The 26,135-nt window shown below is 38.2% G+C and overlaps 1 protein-coding gene across 1 annotated transcript in view; it reads right to left on the reverse strand.

Annotated features, from left to right (window-relative positions):
• Positions 1–12,841: 12,841 nt before the first annotated feature.
• The window catches only part of DNAJC25 (DnaJ heat shock protein family (Hsp40) member C25), a 31,010-nt gene continuing 17,716 nt past the window's right edge, over positions 12,842–26,135 (reverse strand). Inside the window, exon 4 of the mRNA XM_074208343.1 lies at positions 12,842–24,434. Within this exon, the coding sequence (XP_074064444.1) occupies positions 24,312–24,434 (123 nt within the window). The 3' untranslated portion in view covers positions 12,842–24,311. The remainder of the gene's footprint in view (positions 24,435–26,135) is intronic.

The raw sequence follows: 26,135 nt of genomic DNA on the forward strand, positions 1-26,135 counted from the left end.
CAATCAAAATTCCAAAAAAAATTACTTTAATGTGCTAGAAAAAGTTGGAAGTAAATTCATATGGAGAAATAAAAAGTCAAGAATTTCCAGGGATTTAATGAAAAAAAAAAGTGTGAAAGGAGGGGACTTAGCCCTATCTAAAATTATAAAGCATCAGCCATCAAAACTGTTTGGTATTGTCTAAGAAATAGAGTAGTGGACCAGTAGAATAGACTAGGTGCAAAAGCAGGAAACAATTATAGTAATCTGCTGTTTGATAAACCCAAAGAGTCCAGCTATTGGGATAAAAACTCTCTGATAAAAACTGCTGGGAAAATTGGAAGTTAGTATGGAAAAAACTTAGATTAAACCAACACCTCACACCCTTTACCAACATAAGATCCAAATGGATACAGGATTTAGACATAAAAAAGCAATACTATAAGCAAATTAGAAGATCAAGGACCAGTTTACCTTTCAGATCTATGGAAAGGGGAGCAGTTTATGACTAAGGAAGAGATGGAGAATATCACTAAAAACAAACTAGATGATTTCTATTACATTAAATTAAAAAGGTTTTGTACAGACAAAACCACTGTAACCAAGATCAAAAGAAATGTAGTAACAATCTTTACAACTGGGAAACAATCTTTACAACTAATATTTCTGACAAAGGACTCATTTCTAAAATATACAGAGAACTGACTCATATTTTAAAAAAAAACATTCACCAGTTAACAAATGGTCAAAGGATATGCAAAGGCAATTTATAGATGAGGAGATCAAAGCAATCCATAGTCATATGAAAAATTGCTCAAAATCATTACTTATTAGAGAAATGCAAATTAAAGCTTCTCTGAGGTACCACCTCACACCTCTCAGACTGGCCAATATGACTAGAAAGGATAACAATCATTGTTCCAAGGATTGTGGGAAATCTGGGACACTATCACACTGTTGGTGGAGCTGTGAACTCATCCAACCTTTCTGGAGAGAAATTTGGAACTATGCCCAAAGGGCAACAAAAATGTGCATACTCTTTGATCCAGCAATACCAGTACTGGGTCTATACCCTGAAGAGATGATGAAAAAGGGTAAAAACCTCACTTGCACAAACATATTCATAGCAGCCCTGTTTGTGGTGGCAAAGAATTGGAAATCAAGTAAATGTCCTTCAATTGGGGAATGGCTTAGCAAATTGTGTCATGAAACACTATTGTTCTATTAGAAACCAGGAGGGATGGGAACTCAGGGAAGCCTGGAGGGATTTTAATGAACTGATGCTGAGTGAGATGTGCAGAACCAGAAAAACACTGTACACCCTAACAGCAAAATGGGTATGATGATCAACCTTGATGGACTTGCTCATTCCATCAGTGCAACGATCAGGGACAATTTGGGGCTGTCTGCAATGGAGAATGCCATCTGTATCCAGATATACAAACCTGTGAGGTTTGAACAAAGTTCAAGGACTATTCCCTTTAATTTAGGGAAAAAAACTGATATCTTATTGTCTGATCTTGCTATCTCTTATACTTTATGTTTCTTAAGGATCTGATTTCTCTCTCATCACACTCAATTTGGATCAATGTATGACATGGAAATAATGTAAAGGCTAACAAATTGCTTTCTGTGGGGGGGAAGTAAGATTGGGGGAAAATTGTAAAACTCAAAATAAATAAAATCTCTAATTAATGGGAGATTGGGGACTAAACATAGGGTTTGAGAGGGAATGTGGCTAAGAAAATTCTCTATTCCAATGTCAGAAGACAGGAAAGAAGAGAGAGAGAAGAAAGAAGAAAGGAAAGAAAGCAATGTCAAATTATTATGTCAAAAACAAATGTCAAATTATTATGAATCAACAATGCTGTACAGCAACTAAGAAACTAAAAGATGCATTCCAAGAAACCCAAAACAGATGGGTATAGATAATTCTATGCTCAGGTTAATTATGTCTGGAGCATTGTTTTCAGTTCTAGACATATTTTAAGAAAAAGATGGAGAGCATCTAAGATAGAGTGAAGGGATCCTCAAAACCATGCTATATACAGGGCGGCTAGGTGGTGTAGTGGATAAAGCACCGACCCTGGAGTCAGGAGTACCTGGGTTCAAATCTGGTCTCAGACATTTAATAATTACCTAGCTGTGTGGCCCTGGGCAAGCCATTTAACCCTATTTACCTAGAAAAAAAAAACATGCTATAGCCTGGAGAGAAGAGAACTTGGAGTGAGGGGAGAGAGGAGAATGGAGGAGGAGGCACTCAATAACTCTTTAAACGGTTGAAAGTCTGACTATGAGACACTAGACTTGTTCTACTTGACCTTGACCCCAGAGAGCAGAACAAAGAACAATGGACATTAGCTTCCAACAAGTAAGTTTAGTCTGGCTACAAGGGGAAAATTCCCTAAAATGGGATTGGCTGCCAGTGAATGGGAAAAGTTTCTCATTACTAAATTTGAAGTATTATTGGAAGGATTTGGGGTCAGGTGGGTCAGGGTCTCTTTGATCCTTCCCAACTCTCCAACCCTCTGTTCTCTGAGTTCTTTTCCATTGAGAATAGTCTATGATTCCATGATTTGTTTAAAAAATTAAGGCATTTTTGCAGCATTTCTACTTCTTTAGCTTGACAGAAAAAATGTTAATGTATAATTAATATTTTACTTGTCTGAGTAACTAAGTGCTTGTACTTTATTCACTCAAGGCATCTATACTCCATTTCTGAATCCAGAAGATGGAAGCAATGTGGCAATAACAGGAATAAGAGATTTTTGAATCCAAAGAAATAGGTGTGAGGGGAGGCTAGGTGGCGTAGTGGATAAAGCACCGGCCTTGGAGTCAGGAGTACCTGGGTTCAAATCCGGTCTCAGACACTTAATAATTACCTAGCTGTGTGGCCTTGGGCAAGCCACTTAACCCTGTTTGCCTTGCAAAAACCTAAAAAAAAAATAGGTGTGAATTCTGATTCTGCTGCTTATGAGCTTGAGACCTTGAACAAGTTACTGAATCGCTCTGGGTCTGTTTCCTCATCTGTAAAATGAGGGGATTGGATAAGATTATTTTGAAGGACCACTCTACTTCTAAATTCTATAATAATAAAAAGAAGTACGGTATTTAGTACTTTAAGGTTTGCAAGGTCCTTTATAAATATTGTGTCATTTTTATCCTCATAATTACCCTGGAAATTGGATGCTATTATTAACCTCATTTTGTAGTTGAGGAAACTGGTAGGCAACAATTAAGTAATCACATATCTATTACTTGAGGTTAGATTTAAATTCAGGCCTTCCCAATTCCAAGTCCAGTGTTGTCACCAATGAGCAACTTAGCGGTCTCTTTGAAAGACCACTCAAGCCCATAAATTCAAGAAATAGCTTCACTTCTCTTAGTTCAAGAAACTCAGTCAGACACATTAAGGTCAGTCCTTTCAAGGTCTGGATAATTATGTCTGTTCTCCGATTTACTTTGCATGTTGATATAATAGCCACTGTCTGTGGTCTTTTCTTTCTTTGAATTGCTAGAGGTTTCATCTCTGCCATGTATTCTGATTTTGGTCTGGTTTGGTTCTTCCATTGACTGGTAAAGGCTCTTACTTTAGAGGGGCACAGCATTACAGAGCTGGCATCACACACTGACAATATCAGAGAAACAAACTGATACAAAGAAAAAAGCTGGCACTAGAAGACAAAACTGGAAGATTTATTGCTGAAGGGGATCTCAGAGCTCATCTAGGTCAAAGTCCTCCTTTCCTTTTTAGTAATGAAAAAACTAATGAAAATAGCCAAGCCAGTATTTGAATCCATGTTCTTCAGTCTCAAATCCCCTATTCTTAAATGGGTGGTACAGAATTAGAGAACAGGTATAAGACACTTATTACAACATGTATAAAAAGAGAGAAGGAATAGGTAGGTATCTACAGTCAGTCAATAAGCCCTTATTAAGTCCTTACTTTGTGCTGTTCAAAGCCAACTTGTGAACAGTAAACACATAGACAAAAGTGAAAATAACAGATGTGTGTGTGTGTGTGTGTGTGTGTGTGTGAGAGAGAGAGAGAGAGAGAGAGAGAGAGAGAGAGAGAGAGAGAGAGATGGCAGAGTGGTGGAGTATAGATGCCTTGAGTGAATTTCTGAATCCAGAAGATAGAAGCAATGTGGCAATAACAATTGGCAGAGGTGGAAGCCAATTTTAGAGGGAAATGGGAAGAGTCAGACCAGCTTAGCACCCACTATAGTAATCCAGGTCTGAGTAATGAGGATGTACACTGAGATGGTAGAAGATATGGAAAAGGGACAGATACAGGAGACATTTCAAAAAACAAATTGACAAGACATAGGGCCTGCTATCTCCTGAATCTAAGGAGTGAAAATGAGAAAGAAGTTGAAATGGTTTTTGTACAAGGTTTGGAGCCTGGCCAGTTGAGGCCATTAGTTGAAGTGGGGATTCAAAATACATTGTTTTTGTTGTTCAGTCATTTCAGCTCTTCATGACCCCATTTGAAGTTTTCTTGGTGAAGATAATAGAGTGCTTTGCCATTTCTTTCTCCAGCTCATTTGACAGTTGAGGAAACTGAGGCAAATAGTGACGTGACTTGCCCAGGGTCACACAACTAGTGGCTGAGGCCAGATTTGAACTCAGGAAAAACAGTCTTCCTGACTCCGGGCCTGGTGTTCTGTACAGAATGGTTCCACCTACCAGCCCTGTTAATGTGGAGCCTCTCAAACTATTCCTGCCACACTTCATTTCCTAGTTTGAGATTCTTTGTCTTTTCTGTTGATTTACTTAAAGTTTTACTTGATTCTTGAAATTTTGAAATCACAAGTGTCATCCTTTCTCATTTTGGGGCATTTAAATGAATTGATGATATTTATTGGAACATATATTTATGCATAGCCATATTGATATTTCAGACCTTTTCCTCTTTTATAAGATCTTTGTGTATTGGAAATTTGTTTTCCATATAAAATCTATCTTAGCAGAAGGGTTCCTCTATTAGAGGCCTCTGATCCTCATTTGAGAAACAACCAAAAGTCATTCTTCTAGTTCTAGTTAGGCAATTTAAAAGACAGAACTAGCTGGGGAGACTCCTGTCACATGAAATGCCTATTTCTCTAAATAATTCTATTTTTTTCTTTTCTAATTTACATTCTTTTATTTTCCACCCAGAGACCAACAGAGAAAAACTTGCCCTGTTTCCCTAATTGTAAATTCATAAATGAATATCCATCTGACCAAACTACCCACAGCCCATCCTATAAAAGATTTTCTATATCCCTCAAATAGCCTCCTTTGGATGATGATGACGATGATGTATGTCCTTTCTTGAAGAAGAACATGACATCAGGGAGATGATGCCCTGACAAGCAAATGAATTGGATTTGAGTGAGGCAGGGGCTGTGCTAAGTCACCAGTCTCCCTGTCTCCTCCAGAGCCATCTGGGTCCAGTGGTCAGTTATGAATCAGGATGATTGGAGATGACCCTGGATTTGAGGCATTCAGGTTTAAGTGACTTGCCCAAGGTCACATAACTAGTAAGTGTCAAGTGTCTAAGACTGGATTTGAACTCCTGTCCTCCTGACTCCAAGGTCAGTGCTTTAATCTGTTGTTCTACCTAGCTGCCCCTCTTCATGCAAAATAACAAGAGAAAGTATGACCCATTTGGAGGACTATTTATGAAGATGTACTCAAGAACTATAGGAATTCAACTATAAAATCCTTTTTTGCAGGAACAGACCTAAATAATTGGGGAAATATTAATTAATTAATTACTCACTAATACAATAAAAATAATACTACCTAAAATCAAACAGTCCTCTCTCTCAAGTATACATTTTATTGAGGGAGATAGCATGTACACATAAAATGTAGCTTTGTCTCTGCTTATATCCACAGTATTGCACTGCCTTACTTACCTGCTGATCTTTGCCTGATAAAATCACACCAAGTGCTTAGTTTTATATAGCTACTCCAAGGGATTATATAAAGGGAGAAATTAGGTTAGAAAAGGAGATCTCAATTTTTCTAAGACCATTCTATCTGTACAAAGTAAATAAATGCTATTTCACAGTCTGAGGGTATAAGGAGGGATGGGGGGGAGAAGAGGGAGAAGGTTCTAGCTGTGTATTAAAAGCATGAGGGAGGTACTAGCTGTGTATTAAAGCATGAGGGAGACAGTTTATATATAAGCATAGAGACACAATGAAGTATATAAGGGGCAAAGAGTTCACTTTGGCTGGACTGTAGGATTTTTTGAAGAAGGGAAATTTAGATTGGAGTCAAGCTGTAAAGGGCTTTTAATTATAAACACAAGGAGTTTTAGTTGATTTTAGAAGCAATAAAGATACTAAAGTTGTGAGACAAGAGTGGCATGGAGAAGAAAGAAAAGGGCTTATGTTGGAGCTTTAAGGCATAACAATAATCCAGTTTATTAATTCATTCTAAACTATTTACTACATGTAAGTCCCTTTGCTAAGCAGTTTATTTTTATTTATTAAATGCCTGCTATGAGCTAGGCATTGTATTGAGTGCCAAAAGAAAAAGGAGTTTTTGAAGGAGACAAAAAAAATTAGTTAGGATCAAGATAGTTAAATGGCACCAGAAGCCAACAGAGGAGTTTTAAGAGGAAGTCAACATGTCAGGGTTGCTGAGAGGGGGAGGAGGATAAATACTGAGAAACGGCTTTGTATATAGTAATAGTGAGACCACCAGTAAGCTTTAAAGGGGGCATCTCAGTAGAAACTAGAAAGAAGTTAGATTGTAAAGCACCCAGAAAGGATTAGGTGGTAAGTCAATAAAGAGAGCAATGGGGGGGGGGGTGGCAGAGCCAAGATGGTGACAAGAGCAGATCTTGTCTTAGGCGCTCTCTCATAAATCTTCTAAACTAAGGACTTTGACTAAATTTTCAAGAGACAGAACCCACAGAGGGACCCCGTGAGGCAGTTCTCCTACTCAAGGTAACCTGGAAAAGAGCAGAAAGGCTCTGCTCCCCGGGGTTGGAGGGGTGGCCTGCCAGAGTGAAAGAACTTCAACTTCCTGGATGCAGGCCCAGGGCGCTGGGAGCCTCAGCTCACAGCAGCGGGGGAGTTTCCTGAACTACGACCAGACCCAGGGAGCACCGGGCACAAAGTGGGGGAATGGCGGGGGTCCTCTGCCAGAGCGAGCACGTGAAGTCCAGCCCTCAGGGCACACAGCTAGCAGCTTGGCCACTGCATTCCAGATCCAGGAAACAGAAGCAGGTGGAGCTGGTAAGCAGGAGCCCCCAGGGCCTGAGCCCATTGAACCTAGGGAGTGGAGTGAAGAGAGACTTTGAAGCTCTGTCCTCTGCTCCTGGAACAGGACTCTGGGGCTCTGACCACATTCAGATGCTAATTGCCATCTAGGCCCCCCCATAGAACAACAGGGGCCCCCCACCTCAGCCCCATAGCAGAGGGGGACGCATATGGTCATTCACAGACCAGGAGGGAGGACAGAGCCTCACACACTGAGACCCTTGTGGGAGTGTCCCAAAAGCTCAGGAAGCACCCCAAAACAGGCTCAGGCTGGGAAAATGAGCAAGCTGAGAAAAAAAAGAGGAACACCACTGAGAAATATTTTGCATATGAGCCCAAGAAGGATCAAAATACTCAAGTCTTTAGATGAGGAAGCACAAGCTCCTGCATCTAAAGACTCCAAGAAAAATAGAAATTGGGCTCAGGCTACAACACAGCTCAAAAAAGACTTTGAAAATCAAATCAGGGACTTAGAAGAAAAACTGGGAAAAGAAATGAGAGATGCAGGAAAAACATGAAAATGAAGTCAGCAGCCTAGTCAAGAACATCCAAAAAAAAAATGCTGAAGAAAAGAGCATGCTAAAAACCAGCTTAGTTCAAATGGATAAAACACTTCAAAAAGTTATGGAGGAGAAGAATGCTTTAAAAAGCAAAATTGGTCGGATGGAAAGAGATAAGAAAACTCTGAGAAAAACAAATCCTTGAGACAAAGAATAGAACTCAGGGAGATTGATGAATTTACGAGAAATGAGGACTCATTACTTCAAAAACAATAAAATGAAAAATTAGAAGAAAATGTGAAAAAACTCATTGAAAAAAACAACTGATATGGAAAACAGACTTAGAAAAGATAATTTAAAAATTATTGGAATACCTGAAAGTCATGATCAGGAAAAGAGCCTTGACATCATTTTCAAAAAATTACTACAGGAAAATTGCCCAGATATCCTAGAAGCAGAGGGCAAAATAGAAATGGAGAGAATCCACCGATCCTCCCAAGAAAGAGATCCCAAAAAACCAACCCCTAGGAATATTATAGCCAAGTTCCAGAACTCCCAAGTCAAAGAGAAAATATTGCAAGCAGCCAGAAGGACACAGTTCAAATATCATGGAGCTGCAGTCAGGATCACACAGGACTTAGCAGCAGCTACATTAAAAGCTCATAGGGGGGCAACTAGGTGGCATAGTGGATAAAGCACCGGCCCTGGAGTCAGGAGTACCTGGGTTCAAATCCGGTCTCAGACACTTAATAATTACATAGCTGTGTGGCCTTGGGCAAGCCACTTAACCCTGTTTGCCTTGCAAAAAAAAAAAAAACCTAAAAAAAAAAAGCTTGTAGGGCTTGGAATATAATATACCAGAAGGCAAAAGAGCTTGGAATGCAACTGAGAATCAACTACCCAGCAAAAATGAATGTCCTCTTTCAGGGAAAAAGATGGACTTTCAATGAATCAGGGGAATTTCAAATCTTCCTGTTGGAATGGCCAGAGCTGATCACAAGGTTTGATCTTCAAATACAGGACTTAGGTGAAACATAGAGATTGGAAAAGGGAAAATATGAGGAACTTAATGATGATGAACTGCATGTATTCCTGCATAGAAAAATGACACTGATAATACTCATATGAACCTTCTCAGTTAATAGAGCAGGTAGAAGGAGCTTTTATAGTTGAAGCACAGGAGAACGCTGAATTTGAAGATAAAATATGGTGTAAAAATGGAGTCAATAGAAAAAAGGGAAATGTAATGGGAGAAAGAAAAAGGAGAGGGGGAATAGGCCAAGATATTTCATATAATAAGATTTTTCTTTATTACAATGAGCTATTGCAATGATATGGAAGGGGGGGAAGACAAGGGGGGAATGAGGGAATCTTTGCTCTCATCAGAGGTGGCTAGGAGAGGAAACAGCATATATACTCAATGGGGTATAGGTAGCTGGAGTAAGAAGGAGAGGGGAGCAGGGGGAAGGGGTGGGGATGTGAATAAAGGAGGAGAGGATGGACCATGGGGGCAGAGTGGTCAGATATAACACATTTTCTTTTTTACTTCTTGCAAGGGGCTGGGATTGGAAGGCCTGTCCGGGACCATAGGGCCAGGTGGATTCTGGGCCTAAGGGGTGGTATGGGGGCTCAGGGCTTCTTGGCCCCAGGACCAGGGATCTGTCTGCTGTGCCACTCAGTGACCCTACAGCAGAGTCAGAGTGAAAGAAGAGAGAAAATATAGTACATGGTAGTGGAGAAATAAGAAAGGAGGGAGTTGTGATCAGCAATGGCAACGTTGGAAAAATATGGAAGCAACTTTTGCAATGGAATTACCATAAAGAATGCGATCCATCCATGACAGAGTTGTTGGTGTTGGAACAAAGACTGAAGCACATTTATTATTATTATTATTTGGGGGAGAGTGCAGGGCAAATAGGGCTGGGTGGCCTGCTTGGGCCACATAGCAGGGTGATCATTGGGTATCTGAGGCCAGATTTGGACCCAGGTGCTCCTGACTCAAGGGCTAATGCTCTGTCCACCACCCAGCCACCCCTACTATTATTACTATTTTATTTTATTTTGGGTCTTTATTTTTCTTTTTTTTTTTTGGTTTTTGCAGGGCAGTGGGGTTGGGGTGGCTTGCATGTCACACGGCTCGGTGATCGTTGGGTGTATGGGGCCGGATATGGGCTCAGGTGCTCCTGGCTCCAAGGGTGGTGCTCTGTCCATTGCGCCACCTGGCCATACCTACAATTATTACTATTATTTTTTTTATTTTAATTTTTTCTCTCCCCTTTACTTTATCGCTCAAGCGAGTCTATATTTTTTTGGGGGGAGGGGGTATTTTGTTTACTCTTAAACAAGAACATTTCATTAATGTATAAAAAACATTATTTGTACAAAATGAGAATAAATATTAAATATTAAAAAGAGAGCAATAGAGCTCAGTCATGAGAAGTAGATAAATCATATGTCTGCCTCAGTTTCCTCTTCTGTACAATGAAGATGACAATAGCACCTACCTCCAAGGATTTTCTTGAGGATCAAATGAGATAACGTGGGTGAAGAGCTTCTAAAATATTGACGTGTATAAAAATTCTAGCTATTATTATTATTTTTATCTTTTAAGGTAAAGGAGATCTAAGAATGTTTGAGAGCTCAAGGGAAAAGGAATGGCTTAGGAAGTAGGGATGATGGAAAATATTACCAAGAGAAGGGATACCTTGATACAGAATGATCAACATATTAGATAAGTGTAACTAGTTAATCTTCTAGAAACACCTCCAAATTAAACATAAAATATAATTTGGAAAATGCTTAACAAAATAAAAAAAAATCAACATAGAAAATATTAATTTCTGGTTTTCTAAATCAATATTGGCCCACAGGGTTCCATTTCTATTTGAATTACATACCTCTGTGTGGCCAGGAGAAGATAAGGACCAAAACAGGCAAAAATCTTATTTTGTAGAGAGAGAAGGAGCATCTTCTACCTTCTCCATACACGCCACTAGGTGGTGCAGTGGCTAAAGTACAGTTTCTACAGGAGTCAAGAAGTACTGAAATCTAAACCAATTTCTTGCTAAGTGTGTGACCCTGGTCAAGCATGTTTTGGCCTGTCTGCCTTAGTTTCCTTCTCTGTAAGTTCAATATGATAATAATAATAATAATAATAATAATAATAATAATAATAATAATAATAATAATATCTCCCAGGATTGTAGGGAAGATAGAATGAGCACATATTTTTGCAAAGTCCTATATAAATGCTAGCAATTTTTATTCTATGTTAATATAATAAACATACAATGTTTTTAAACCATATTTGCTTTGGTTTCTTTATTCCTCTTCCTCCTAATTTCTTAGTCATTCTTTTTTTTCTCCCTTTCTCAGAAATTCTGGTTGTTCATAATACCAGTGTTTTTAGCACAAATAGTTTACCAAGTTGGCTTGACGTATTGGTTGGAGGGTCAGCCTTAGAGAAAGGATGACTCAGGCTCAAGTCCTGCCTCTGACACATACTGGCTGGGTCACCCTGGGCAAATTATTTAACCTCTCCCGGGCTCATTGCATTGCAGAGAAGGTGCTAGCTAGCAGAGGTAGAGAATTCAAAGGTACATCCTTATCCCAATATAAGTTACCATTCACTTTCATGCTCTTTAGTTTATGTACACAGAATATTGGTGCTAGGAGAGACTTCTGAGGTCCTCAAGCCCAACCCACATCAGAACAGTCCCCTGTTCAATGTCACCCACAAGTGGTCATTTAGCCTTTGCTCTAAGACCCCTCTACCTCCAGAGGCATCCCATGGCCCTGTGGAATAGCTCTAATACAGCTGTTTTTGTAGTAGATTCCAAGGGACCCTGGACAAGTCACAACATCTAGTCAGGAGGAGGAGGACCATTTGATTGGTACTTCTTATGATAGCCAAAATAAGTCTAAAAAAGAAAAACTTAAAGGAGACATCAGGATTGCACTCCTGATTTTCCCAGACTTTCTCTATCAAGCATCTTCTATCCCAGAGTTCATCCTATCCAGGAATTCACATCTTGTTAAGGTCCATACAGCTAGGTGGCTGCCAGAGAGAGGCTGGGGCTGGAGTTACAAAGGCGAGCTCAAATCCAGCCTCAGAGGCTTACTAGCTGTGTGACCCTTGGGTGAGTCATTCAAGGACTAGCATCCAAATGTCACTTCTTGTAAATGTTACCTAGAAGGATCAGACATTATCACAGGTCCCTAGGATATTCCCATTAGCTTCCCTTCTTTACTACAACTGTGAACAAGCCTCAGCTCTCTACTCTCTTGATAACTGCCTCAGTTTATTTGCTGGGCAGGGTTCCACAGATGGGCACTCCGGAGGGAGATTTTAGCCATAATTGTCAGAAGGCTGGAATTCTTTGAGGCTGAGAAGGGAAGACAGATGCAGGTGTTTCCACTTGTAAATGAAGATTCCTTCCCCAGGATCTTTAACTGATCCTTTTAAGGCAAGGTTTCCAGTCCTCCTGCCACAGTGGTCAGCTTCCTCTGGAAATGCTCCAATTTGCTAATGTCCATACTAAGGCATGATGTCCAGAATGAAACACAATAGTACTACTCGGTGGGAGGGTCACAAAGGAGATGCTCAGTTGGTTATGGGTTATACTAGATGGCCTCTAGGGGGAGGGGTTCTTAACCTGAGGAACTGTGAAATTGTTTTCTTTTTAAACAATATATATTTTAATTCCTTTTTGTTTCAGTCATTTTTCAATCACTGTGACCTAGTTTGGGGTTTTCTTGGCTGAGATACTGGAGTGATTTGCTATTTCCTTCTTCAGATCATTTTTACAGATGAGGAAACTGGGGCAAACAAGGTCAAGTGACTTGCCTAGCTAGTAAGTATCTGATTTGAATTCAGGAAAATTACTTCCTCACTCCAACCACTGTAACACCCACTTGCCCATTTTAATTGCATTTCACTATAACTGCTTTCTTTTGTAATCCTTTGTACTTTATGAATTTTAACATTTTTCTGAGATGGAATACAAAGCCTTCACCAGACTGCTAAAGGGGTTGGGGGGGGGGGGGTTCCCATAACACAAAAAAGATTAAGAAACCTTGATTTAGGTTCTCTTCCATTTCAGAACTTCTGATTCTGAAAGATGAGGATTTAAGGCTATGTTCCATCTCCTCTGTATATATTTATTTACATGTTATTTACATGATCATATATTAACCTGTGATGTCACTGACACTCTTGGAAAGTAAAGCACAAACAACATTCCAGTTAAAATGTGAACTTGGGAGCAGGGACTGCTTTTGATTTTTCTTTGGATCCCCAGGACTTAGCACAATGCCTAGAATGTTGTTATTTGTCAAATCATTTTCCAAAAGGAACATTGATATCTTAGGTGACATCTTTTTTTTTTTACAAAGCATTGGGGTTGACTTGCCCAAGGTCATAGAGCTAAGTAAGTATTAAGTGTCTGAGGCCAAATATGAACTCAGGTCCTCCTGATTTCAAGGCCAGGGCTCTTTTCATTGTGCCACCTAGCTGTCCCTCAGGTGACATCTTGAATTGTCAATGAATTGGATTTAAGTGAGGCAGAGGTGCGCAAAGTTGTGTCTAACTCTCCCTACCAGAGTTATCAAAGTCCATTAGCAGGACTGACAATGACCTGGGATGCGATGCATAACTTTGGTGTCTTTGAGGTTTGACCAAGCTCTAACTAAATTCTCCAGAGTCCTTACTTTGTGACAAATTGTTCTCATCTACCCATTCTACCTGGGGACGTTTTTTCATGCTTGGGGTAGACACCCCAGTAACTCACTGATGGATTTGTGACCCTCAAGCTGGGTTAGCCTGTCTGCCCAGTTTATCTGAAAGTGACTGATGGGCAAGCTACAGCTCCTTGGAGCCATAGGCGAGTTGAGTATCAGATGGACATCAAAGGTGGATGAGCAGACCTGAAAAGGGCAAGGAAAATGCTCACAAAGGTGCTAGTCCTCCCTGAATACCCCATACAGCTGGCCTGGATTGTAATAAGCACTTTAAAATGTTGTTGATTGAATAGAGCAAAGAATCACAGGATTGTTTGTCCCATTCTCTCCTTTCACTCACCTATAACCCTTATTAAAGTCATTGCAACAGCTTTCTAATTGAGCTATTTCCTGCACTCTCCCATTCATCTCCCAGAAGGCTACCAAATTGATATTCCTATAGTCAGGATCTTCTCCTAATCAAAAATGTTCAATGACTCCCTAATTCTTCTAAGAAAAAAATATAAATTTCTTAATCTAGTACTTAAAGCTGTCCACAAGCTGGATCCTGTCTACCTTTTCCTTTTTCACATTTATAGCTGTATTGACTCCCCCTCTCAGTCAAACTAGGCTACTAGCAGTTCCCTATATAAAAACATTCATTCCCATGTCCAATGTGTTTTATCTCTCTTAGATTTCCTCATTTCTTTCATAAGTCAACTTGGGCACCCCTTCCTATGAGTGCTTTCCTTATTCCCCTTCTCCCCAAGATGATGGTGAAATCTCCCTCCTGAGATTATTTTGTATTTATTTAAGGCACTTCAGAGGCCATCTTAATCCAAATTTCTTATTTTTACAGATGAAGAAATGGTTAACTCCAAGGCCACATCAATTGTTGGTCAATGGCATCCAATTCCTGGTGATAAAGTGGATCACACAATATACACTAGCATCCATGGGATTTTCTAACAAGGATATTTAAGTGATTTGCCATTTCCTTATCCAGGGATTTAAGATAAACAGAATTTGAACTCAAGTCTTCCAGACTCCAGGCCCTGTGCTATATCCACAGAACCCTCTAGTTCCCTCCCATTATTAGACAGGAGCTTAATTAACATCAGAGATTTTCCTATCATCAACCAACCATCACACTTTCATGAAGAGGCATTGAAAGGTGTCAATAATGAAGTTGGGGGCGGCTAGGTGGCACAGTGGATAGAGCACCGGCCCTGGAGTCAGGAGTACCCGAGTTCAAATCCAGTCTCAGACACTTAATAATTACCTAGCTGTGTGGCCTTGGGCAAGCCACTTAACCTTAATCCATTGCCTTGCAAAAACCTAAAATAAATAAATAAATAATTGAAAAATAATCAAGTTGGCCTAATGGGGGTGGTATTGGAGTCATTATAAGTCATCCTGTACATTGCAGATTTGGGAATGTGAAAGGAAGGTAGTATATTTGAGGGTGAAGAGGCTGGGATCCCTTGGAGCTATGGTCAACCAAAGAATTGAGGATTTGTGGTCAAGTTATTAGTATCCCATAATTCAGCTTTTATACTAGTAATGATGACAGCCCTAAGACCTCATGTGTGTAGACATCCATGATGTCAAATCACAGGCAATTGAACCTGGGAATAGACACCAACTCAATACAAGATTTCAGTATATTTGGGGATTTTTCCAACTTTTCTGATGTGAATGGTATTTGTTCAAGTTGTGAGAGATCTACAATTTGGGATTTTTGACCAATTTACTAATGCAAAGTACAGTGAATGATTATATGATGTGGACTATAAAACATTATATACAAAAAAAAAAGCAATTTTAAGTCTCTCTCTCTCTCTTCTGTCTTTGCTTCCCCCTTCTTGCCATTTCTCAAACTACAACCCAGATCTCTTCAGTTAGCATTTTTGCTGATCTAGTAGCTATGTAGTACAAAGAGACTCCTGAGCCTGGAAGACAGGAAGCTCTGAGTTCAAATCCTATCTCAGACACTGTGTGACCTTGGACAAGTTAATAAAACTCTCTCTCAATTTCCTCATCTGTGAAATGGAGATAAAATAGCACCTAACTTGGAGGGATGTTAATAAAATCAGTGTAAAGCACATTAGAAAAGCACATTAGAAAAAAGAATAACATACCTTGACCACAGGGATAGAAGGAAAGCAGGAATTTAAAATTTTTAAGTTTGTAATCATGTATTTGGAACTTAGAGATAAACACAAGGTTTCCTTTGTTTATGGCTCAAATTAATATTATTTGTTGAGGCTCAAAATAGGTGTTTTTTGGGGAGTGAGCTAAGTTTTGAGGGAAGTTACAGCTTCTAAGAGGCACAGATGAAGACCAAGAGCATTCTACACAGAGAAGACATTCTAGGGCAAAGGAATGGAGGTGGAAGACAGAATCTACCACCCGACCCCTAATAAATGTCATATAAATATTAATTTATTAATTTGGAAGTTGAAAGAATCATAGATACAGGGCTGGAAGGGATCTCAGGAGGCACCTGGTTCTGCCTCTTGCCAGAGGATACTGGTAAAGCCATTCAGGCTCAGAAGAGGCACTTGAACTCAAGTTTTCAGAGTGCAGAGGCACTAATCATTTCATTGGACCTCATTGCCTCTGCCTCCTATTTCAGATGTTTGATAACCACTTTTCTCTTACATAAGAGTTCTCATACCTCTTACCTCTGTATCTAGGTCCCCTGGCCATACTGGATTCTTGCCGAGGCAACCACAGGCAGGATTTGAAATTTAATAAATCTAATAGCTCTTTAGGAGTCTGACCCTTAAATTAATTGTTTTAACCAAATATAGCCCTCAAATGACCTTATAAATATTCAAATGACGCTTGGCCGAAAAAAGGATTCCCCACCCTTGTTTTAGCCAGATGGGCCAGCATGAGATTCTATTTTCTACCTCTATTCCTTTGTACTACAATGTCTTCACTGCCTAGAATGCTCTTGTGTCTCTTAGAAGCTGTAGCTTCCTTCTAAACTCAACTCAAACACCTCCACCCACAAAACACCTATCTCGAGTCACACCAAATTCTGTTAATTTGAAGCCATAGACAAAGGAAACCTTGTGTTTTCCTCTAAGTCCCAAATGCATGATTACAAACTTAAGAACTTAAAATTCCTCCTTTCCTTTTATACCTGTAATCAAGCTGTTGGATTTTTTCCTATTCCTATAAATTACACTGATCAAGACACATATAAATAGGAATTGTAACAGAATCTCAGCCAACCCATTTCAGTTGCCAACAGTGGTCTGAATTATCCAGGTGCACTTGTAGTATGGCTGAGGGATATAGCCCATAGTAATTTTGGTCCTTAAAGGACCCAAACCGCTTCAATATCAGTGTTAAAACTTGGCCAGGAAGATGGGAGTCAAGCATAAAAAATCCAAGCAAAGGGCTAAGTGAAAAAATGGGGTAGTCATGCTTCCTCAAAGAAGGTAGGCTGGTGGAAGGATTTGCATGAACTAATGCTGAGTGAGATGAGCAGAACCAGAAGAACATTGTATACCCTAAAAGCAACATGGGGGTGATGATCAACCTTGATGGACTTGCTCATCCCTTCAGTGTAACCAGGGACAATTTTGGGCTGTCTGCAATGGAGAATACCATGTGTATCCAGAGAGAATTATGGTCTTTGAACAAAGACCAAAGACTATTACCATCAAATTAGTTTAAAAAGTTATATTATTATGTAATTTTACTCTCATACTTTATTTTTCTTCCTTAAGGATATGATTTCTCTGTCATCACATTCAACTGAGATCAATGTATAGCATGGAACCAATGTAAAGGCTAACAGAATGCCTTCTGTGGGGGGTGGGAAGCAAGAATGGGGGGGGGATTATAAAACTCAAAATAAATAAAATCTTTCTTAAAAAAGAAAAAAGGGGGGATGGCGAGGTGGCGCAGTGGACCTTGGAGTCAAGGAGTACCTGGATTCAAATCCAACCTCAGACACTTAATAATTACCTAGCCATGTGGCCTTGGGCAAGCCACTTAACCCTATTGCCTTGAAAAATATAAAAAAAAAAAAAAAAAAACCGAGGAAGAGGACAGAAATTAGAAACCTAAGTCAGTCAATAGACTGGATAAACAGGTGTGCAGACCAGGAAATTTAAAAAGGTATGAAAGTGGTGGATGGGTCAAGGGCAGAAGCAAGAGTTACAATTACTCTCAACAAGAAAAACTTGTGCAAAGGTTTTATATTAGTCCCTCCTAGTACTAAGGAGCTGTACTTTGAGAGGTCTGGATCCAGTATGACAGTGATTTTCTATTAGCCTAGGAGTACTACAGTCTACACTGAAAAGAGATCTAGTTTCAACACTGAAAGAGATGAGGGATTTCAAGGGGTACTGGTAGGCACAAAACTTCCTAAATCTCCCAGAATCACCAATTTATCCCAAGTTCTTGAAACAATATACATGTGGACCAAAGGTCTGTCTTGGAAAGCCATAGCTACTCTCCTAAAAATTAAGTATTTTTCAGCTTCTGTTAGTTTTAGCCAGGTGGTGCAATAAATAATGTACTAGACCTGGACTCAGGAAGACCTGAGCAAATCACTTAACCTGTTTGCTTCAGTTTCCTTATCCATAAAATGGAGATAACTGTGAGGATCAAATAAGAAAATAAGTTTAAAGCTGAGGCCACAGTAGATAGTAATTATTGTTAGCTATTATTATTGCTATATGACTTTGTCATTCACAATTCTGCCAGTACCCATAAGTGAGGGATTCCATAAATTTTTCTACTCTTATCTGCTGATCCATAGCTTATCTTTATTAAATTCAAAAATTTAATAACACTTTAATAACATTTAATAACACTAGCCAGTGTTTTGGAATTTAATGTTTATGTTCATTATTTTTCTTTCTTTTTTAAGTAATTTCTTGATAACTTTACTTTTTCGGATTAAAGAGTCCTTAAAACATATTTCTAACTCTGCAACTTATCTGTAAAGACATAATTGGAAGGGGCAGCTAGCTGGCAGAGTGGATAGAGCACCAACCTTAAAATCAGGAAAACCTGAGATTAAATTTGACCTCAAACACTTGATACTTAACTAACTGCGTGACTGGGTAAGTCATTTAACCCCATTGCCTTGTAAAAAAAAAAAAAAGACAAAATTGAATTATTCAGTCCTTCATTCATCAATACTGTTACATTTTGTGTGGGTCTCAAAATCTGCAAGAATAATACACATGGGGCAGCTAGGTGGCGCAGTGGATAAAGCACCAGCTCTGAAGTCAGGAGTACCTGGGTTCAAATCCGGTCTCAGACACTTAATAATTACCTAGCTGTGTGGCCTTGGGCAAGCCACTTAACCCCATTTGCCTTGCAAAAAAAAAAAAATCTAAAAAAATAAAAATAAATAATATACATAAAAAGATCTGAGCAAGATTTTATCAGTTCCACTGGTTGTCTATTTCATGTTTCATTTTTTGTTTTAAAACTGAGGACAATTTAGTCTTTAACCTAGATAAGTTGAGTAAAATTATAAGGAAGATTTGCATTTATTCATTATTTAAGATTGATCCTAATACATTGCTATCAAAACCAAAATTCAAATGCATTATCACTATGCAAAAACTGATTTATTCTGTAACAGCTCACATTTGCACTGTTTTGTGGTTTATGTAGTTATTGCCTCATAATAACCTTTTAAGTGCAACTATTACTAATCCTCATTTTGTAGGTAATACTGAACCGCAAAAAGGTTACCTGATTTGCCCATAATTACAAAACTAGTGTTAAAAGTTGAACCCTAGGGGCAGCTAGGTAGCACAGTGGATAGAGTACTGGCCCTGGAGTCAGGAGTGCCTGAGTTCAAATCCGGCCTCAGACACTTAATAATTACCTAGCTGTGTGGCCTTGGGCAAGCCACTTAACCCCATTGCCTTGAAAAAACCAACAAAACAAAAAAAAAGTTGAACCCAAGCCACTTGACTACAAGAATTGTTTTATCTATACTTTAGAATCTTGATAAATGTCAAATAAAAGTCAATCTTCTCTAATTTCCTCTGAACTTTAAATGTGGGGCCATCAATCACTTTTATAAGGCTTGCAGTATTCCATTTTCATGGCATCCTCCAAGAAAAACATCTCTAAGGTTTTTTGACCTTGGATTTTTTACAAAGGCAAAATGAATTACTTGCTGTATACATGCCTAATACTTTTAATATAGCAGATTTATCTCTAATTTTAACAAGTGTTCATTGTGTTTTATCATAACGTGTTTGGTTGAAAGCATGACGGCAACTAAAAGTTCAGGCAGGAATGAAGTCACCTTGCTAAATTATCATTCTCTTTTCCCCTTTGGGGTTAAATTCCTTAGAAAGGTCATCTGTTGTAGGTGCCTCCACTTTTGTCTCCCCTCATTTTTTTTTTAGATTTTTCAAGGCAATGGGGTTAAGTGGCTTGCCCAAGGCCACACAGCTAAGTAATTAAGTGTCTGAGGTCGGATTTGAACCCAGGTACTCCTGACTCCAAGGCCGGTGCTCTATTCACTGCTCCCCCTCTCATTCTCTTAACCCCTTCGCAATCAGGTTTCTGAAACTCCCCTCTCCAACGTCACCAACAATTTCTTAGTCACCAGATCCAACTGCCTTTCTTCAATCCTCATTCTCCCCAACCCCCATCTATCTCCACTGCCATTGACACTACAGATCACTCTCTTTGGGCTGTTTCCAGGACACCACTCTCCTGGTTCTCCTCTCTCCTGACCTCTCCTCAGTCTCCTTTGCTGGATCGATGTTCATCCAGATCACACCCTCTAAACAGAGGTGTCTCACAGGGATGTCCTGGGACCTCTTTTCTGCTCTACGACATTAGATGATTGCATCAGTTCCTGTGGATTTAATACCATTTCTATGCAGATGATTTTCAGTTTTACCTATCCAGACCTAACCAATAAACTGTCTTGAATCTCAATCTTCAGATATCTCAAACTGGCCATCCTGTAAAAATCTTAAATTTGACATTTCCAAAATCATATTCATCTTTTTCCCCAAACTCTTCCCGTGTCCTCCTACAATCAACATTACCTTCCTCAGGCTCTAGAAGTTATATTTGACTCATTGTCTCTCACTCCACACAGCCAGTCTCTTGTGAGGGCCTCCAGATTGCACCTTTAAAACCTTTTTCATACATATCCCCTTCTCTCCAGGCTCTCATAACTTCTTGCCTAGATTACTAGTCTACTGCTAAATCTTTATTACCTGGTGTCTCTCCTACTTCGCCAGCCTTCTCACACCTTACTCCCCAACATATTTCTTCATTCGAGGGATATTTGCTATTCTGCAAATGAGATACTCCCATATTTCAGGTCTTGCTGTCCCCCATGCCTGAAATGTTCTCCCTTTTCCTGCTTGCCTTTCCTGGATGCCTTTAAGTCCTAATTAAAATCCTGTCTTCTACAGGAATTCTCTCACAACTTTTATTTCTATTTCCCTATTGATTGTATGTTGTCAACCCCCCCCTCATCAGACTGTGAGCTTCTTGAGGACAGAGGTTGGGTTTTGTCCCTCTCTGTATCTTCAGCACTTACTAAAGTGCTTGCCACAACAGCAGATACTTAAAAAATGTTTAAATAGGAACAATGGGTGATATAGAATTATGGGTTTCCACATATAACATCAAGAAAAAGGAACTTAACAAGGAATAATCTACATTATTCAGCCCTGGAGTCGGGAGGACCTGAGTTCAAATCCAACCTCAGGCACACCCTCTTAGCTGTGTGAACTTGGGCAAGCCACTTAATTCCATTGCCTTGCAAAAATACAAACACAAACCAAAAAACTATCAGGGACAGAAAAGCTCATATTTAGTTCTGGCCTTTAAAAATAGGAGCACATTATTAATAATCAGGTTATACCTAAAATTTTTTTAAATAGCTATTATTTAACATAATAGCAAATCTTTTATTAAAAAGGCTATTTAATAAAAGTCATGTAGGGATTACTGACTTTACAAAAATCTATGACATATATGGGAAGGTATTTATCTAAAGTTTTTAAGTTGGGAATTATATAATAAACTCAGCTTGCAGATTTTATAGCTCTCTACAAAACAATATTTCCTATCAAAAAACAAGAAATCCATAGTAAATATGTTCACCCAAGAACTTTGAAATATTACCATTACTATTAATAAACTTTCTAATTTTATTTACCATGTAATAACCCTGTCATGCCAATTGTGTAAATATAATGTATCTATATTTTAACAAAATACTAGATAACTGCAAATATAACTGGTTCAATGACAGGATTCCAACAGTAGTCATCAGTAGTTAGATGTCTCAAGAACGTAACTCTCAGATCTCTTGGTTACAGGACCTTTTTCATTCTTGAAAACTGAAGATTTCAGGGCAGCTAGGTAGTGCAGTAGATAGAGCACTGGCCCTGGAGTCAGGAGGACCTGAGTTCAAGTATGACCTCAGATGCTTATTAATTACCTGGCTGTGTGGCCTTGGGCAAGCTACTTAACCCCACTGCCTTGCAAAAAAAAACCTAAAAAAAAAAAGAAAAAAGAGAAAACTGAGGATCCCTGGCTCAAAGAGCCTGTTTCTGAAGTGGAATATATTTATTTATATTTAACATATTAGAAATTAAAATAACTTAGTTTATTATGAAAATAGTTTTGACTCGAAGACCCCATGGAAGGATCTCATGCTGCTCTACTGGAGGGCCCTGGGAACTGTGATTAAATCCTATTGTTTACTAATGTCTTCTTTAATGCATGCTGATAATATTTTCAAAATGGCAAAAAAGTGGTAGGAACAGCTAACACATTATATGACAGAATCTAGATTCAAGACCATTATCAATAAGGCTCAAATCTAGTAAGATGAAATGTGAAAGGAAATAGTGAAAAATGTCTTAATTTGGTTGGAAAAAAAATCAACTTCCATAAGTACATAGCTAGACAACTATATATATGAAAAAGTGTTTACGAATTTTGATGGATTACAAACTCAATTTGAGTTAATCTGACATTCTGAAGCCAAGAGGGAAAATTGTATTTTTAGGTTCTATTGAGAGACCTAGTACTGAAGAATTAAATGAAAGTTCCACTTGTATTCTGGCCTTCTCAGACTATATCTGCAATATATTGTGTTGTTCTAAGTTATCACACATTATTCGAATACTCTCTTACATTTTTGACATGTGGGAAGCAGGTGAAAGATTCAGACTGTAAAAAAGAAGACTCACAAGGGAAAGATTCTTTAAAGTGTCTGAAGACCTAATATACAGAAAAGGGATTTGACTTGCTATGCTTGACCAGAGAGAAGAAATAGAAACATAGGATACAAACTACAAAGAGATAAATTGGGACTTGATACAAGAGGAAAATTCTAAACATTTAGATATACAGGAAGAGGAACAGTCTTACCTCAAGACGTAGTGGGTATCCCTCTCTTGAGATCCTCAAAGAACATAACCTTGATAGGGATGCTACAAAGTATATCCTTTTTCAAGTACAAGTGGATCAGAATTGCTTCTGACCTCTCTTCCAACTCTAAAATTTTGTGATATTTTGTTATTAGAGTTCTTAGTCTGTTTAACTATAGAACCTTCTATGCTAGAAGTCAATTTTTTAAATTACAGAAGATATTTTAATTCAGAATGTCAAACAAATCAAGTTGTGATATAACAAACTGTTTTATTTACATAAAGCAAAGAAATAAACCCTTTAATAAGAGAATCAACTCACCTTGATGAAGGTGTACTGACACTTTAGTGCAAGGTTACACACCACAGTGACTAAAACTGTGTTCTAGACTGTTACCAAACAAGTACTTTCACTTTCATATACAAAAAGTATTTTTAAAAAAAGGAATCTCCAGTGTAGCCAACTTATTTCATTGTTCTGCAGCCTAACACATAATACTGATACCCTGTTAATGTCACTAATACACATTCATTCATGCACCTCCTGATTCTATTTTCAAAATGTTTAAGTCAGTGCTCACAATTAAACATGATTCCCTATAGATCAAGGGTTTCAGAATTTTAGGAGTAGCTTTTGTGCTCTTTGTTCCATATTTCCATTTTTGAAGAGGAAAGAAGTAATCAAACAACATCACAATAAAGACCAATTTACCTCTTGTCAAGATTTTTGCTTACTTTTGATTTTGATCCACTTTTTTACTAACTTTTAAGATTTACAATCTTATAATGACTGTTTAATAAAGATCATCCTACAAGGACATGAGAATAGAATCACTCTCCTGGAGAGTTTCTGATCACATTTATAATCCTCTTAACAAATGCAATAAAGACCATGTTACAAGGACATGATAGCAGATAACTCTCCTGGAGAGACTTTTTAAAAACACATTTCAATCCTTAATGATTGTAATTTAAAAAGATATGGTAGAAGAATTACTCTCTTGGGAGAGATTTTTTTGGATAAATTTACAAACCAGTAATTAACTGCAGTTGTGATTTCTTTTTTTTAAAGCAAAATTCTATGAAAAATATGAGGGACACAGAAGAGCAATGAGCAACATAAAAGTTCTAGAATGGAAAACCATGTACATAACAGGTTTAAGTTTTTAAATGGTATGTGATAGAAAATACAGCATGAAGATTTATCAGAAAGAACCAGACCCACAAAAAAGCACATGGAATATAAATACTGAACACCATTCTTTAAAATATCCTAGTAATACAATTTTATGTATGTTTAAGATTTCACATTGTTTCATTCAATCAGATGCTTCCTGAATTTTAGATTGTTATTGAAAATAAATGGACAAATTTTCTAAAATAATTGACTTATCAAAAATAATTTTATAACTATTATGGTTTGGTTTATAGAATTCCAGCAATCATTAGTCATCTACAAAAGTTAATCGCCCAGGTCCCTCATTCTTCATCCATCTCCTATATCTCTTCCATCGAGAGTCATTTGCCTTTTTCTTCTTTAGTTCCTCCTCTTGTTCCTGTTTGTAGACCTGCAGAGAAATCACAATATAAGAACTGAGTCAGCCCTAAGACCCCTTTTCCAAATGAAGTGATCTCCCAATAACAAACAGTAGGCCACCAGTTTGCTTATACAAAATCTTCTGATGTATCTATCAGCACTTTTATGAGTGCCTGCTCTACCAGTTCCCATTACAACCCTTCCATACTTCCTTTATCTTTCTGACTATGGATCCACTAGGGTCAAGAAAACTAATATACTGTAGAGCCTACTGGCTCCCTTCCTGAGGTAGCCTGCTTTTCAAAAAGCAGAAGTAAAGCTGGTACTGAGGGAGCATGTTTTTTTTTTTACTATTCATTTTTTAATTTATTTATACATTACCAAAATAGTCTTGTTCTAAGAGTAAATATAATCCCCCCTCCCCCAACAAAAATAAAAAAAAATCTCATGTGAAATAAAATGAAAGAAAGAGAAAAAAATGTGCTTCAGTCTGTGTTCGAATACTATCAGCTCTGTCTCTGTGGTGGATCACATTCTTTAAGTCCAGAGAAGTTACTTCCACAGTTGATGTTGCTGATTGTAATTCCCTCCATCCATTTCTTCCCACTACCGATTATTATTTTTTCTCTCTCTCCTTTCACTGTCCCTCATCAAAAGAGCCCAGAGTAACATGAGACGTTTTAAAAAATTGGTCACAGTTAATTTAGTATGTTATGAAAAACTAATTTGCAATAGACATCTTTGTGTTTTAAACAGAGATCACTAAGTACTTCCAAAGAACACTTTAGCATTGTAAATAAAATAAAAGCAGGCTTTTTTGCTAAAGTAATTCCCTGGCAAAAGAACATTGATTATAAAAGATTTAAGCATTTCCTTTTGTATTGGCTAATAGCCATTAACAGCAACTATATTTAAGATACTAGACACCGAGGTCCTTTCTTGAGTTAAACTGACTAGCATTCCAACATTACTACAGAGAGTGCAACTATAATGGGTTGGATACATTGTTAGAATGCTAGATGTGTGCTTGACAAAAAAACACTATTTTATGGAGAACTCACGTAGGACAAGCACCCACAATAGGGTCAAAAGAAGTGCTACTGAGACACGCTGAAGGTCTCACTGAAGAACTTTGGAATTGATTGTACAGCATGGGAGACATTGGCACAGGACCACCCAGCGTGGCGTACCTTCAGTGAGAGTGCCATACTCTACGAGGAAGGCAGAAGTGAAGCAGCTCAAAGGGAACATGACATACAAAAGTTTAGAGTACCCATCCCAGGTGTTAGCATGGACTATTTGTGCCCAACCTGTAGCATTCCAAGCTCTATTGGTCTGATTTGCCACAGTTGGATACACTATAATTTGTCTCAAGCATAGTGATGTCATTTTGGTCTTCTTTGATAATGAAGGATAAAAACCAACCAATTTTCCCTATCAAACTAATAGTTTCTAGGTTTAACTGATGACTTTTCTGTTTTAATTAGTATAACAAAATGGCATTTTTGAAAGGTTTTTGTAAGTGCTTTTCTGAGTCTAAGTAATAAATCCCACCCTAAGCTGAGAACAGGATGGAACAACACAAGCACAATCTATTTTCAGAGGATGATGTAATGTTATCTGCTAATGTCAAAATTAAAGAGTTGCGTTATTCATTTTTGCAGCTATTATAAGATAGTAGTATACAGTCTTTGAAATGTATCTTATATAATATCATATTAGACTGGTTATG

The sequence above is a fragment of the Macrotis lagotis genome, chromosome X (genome assembly GCF_037893015.1).
Source record: "Macrotis lagotis isolate mMagLag1 chromosome X, bilby.v1.9.chrom.fasta, whole genome shotgun sequence".
NCBI lineage: Eukaryota > Metazoa > Chordata > Mammalia > Peramelemorphia > Peramelidae > Macrotis > Macrotis lagotis.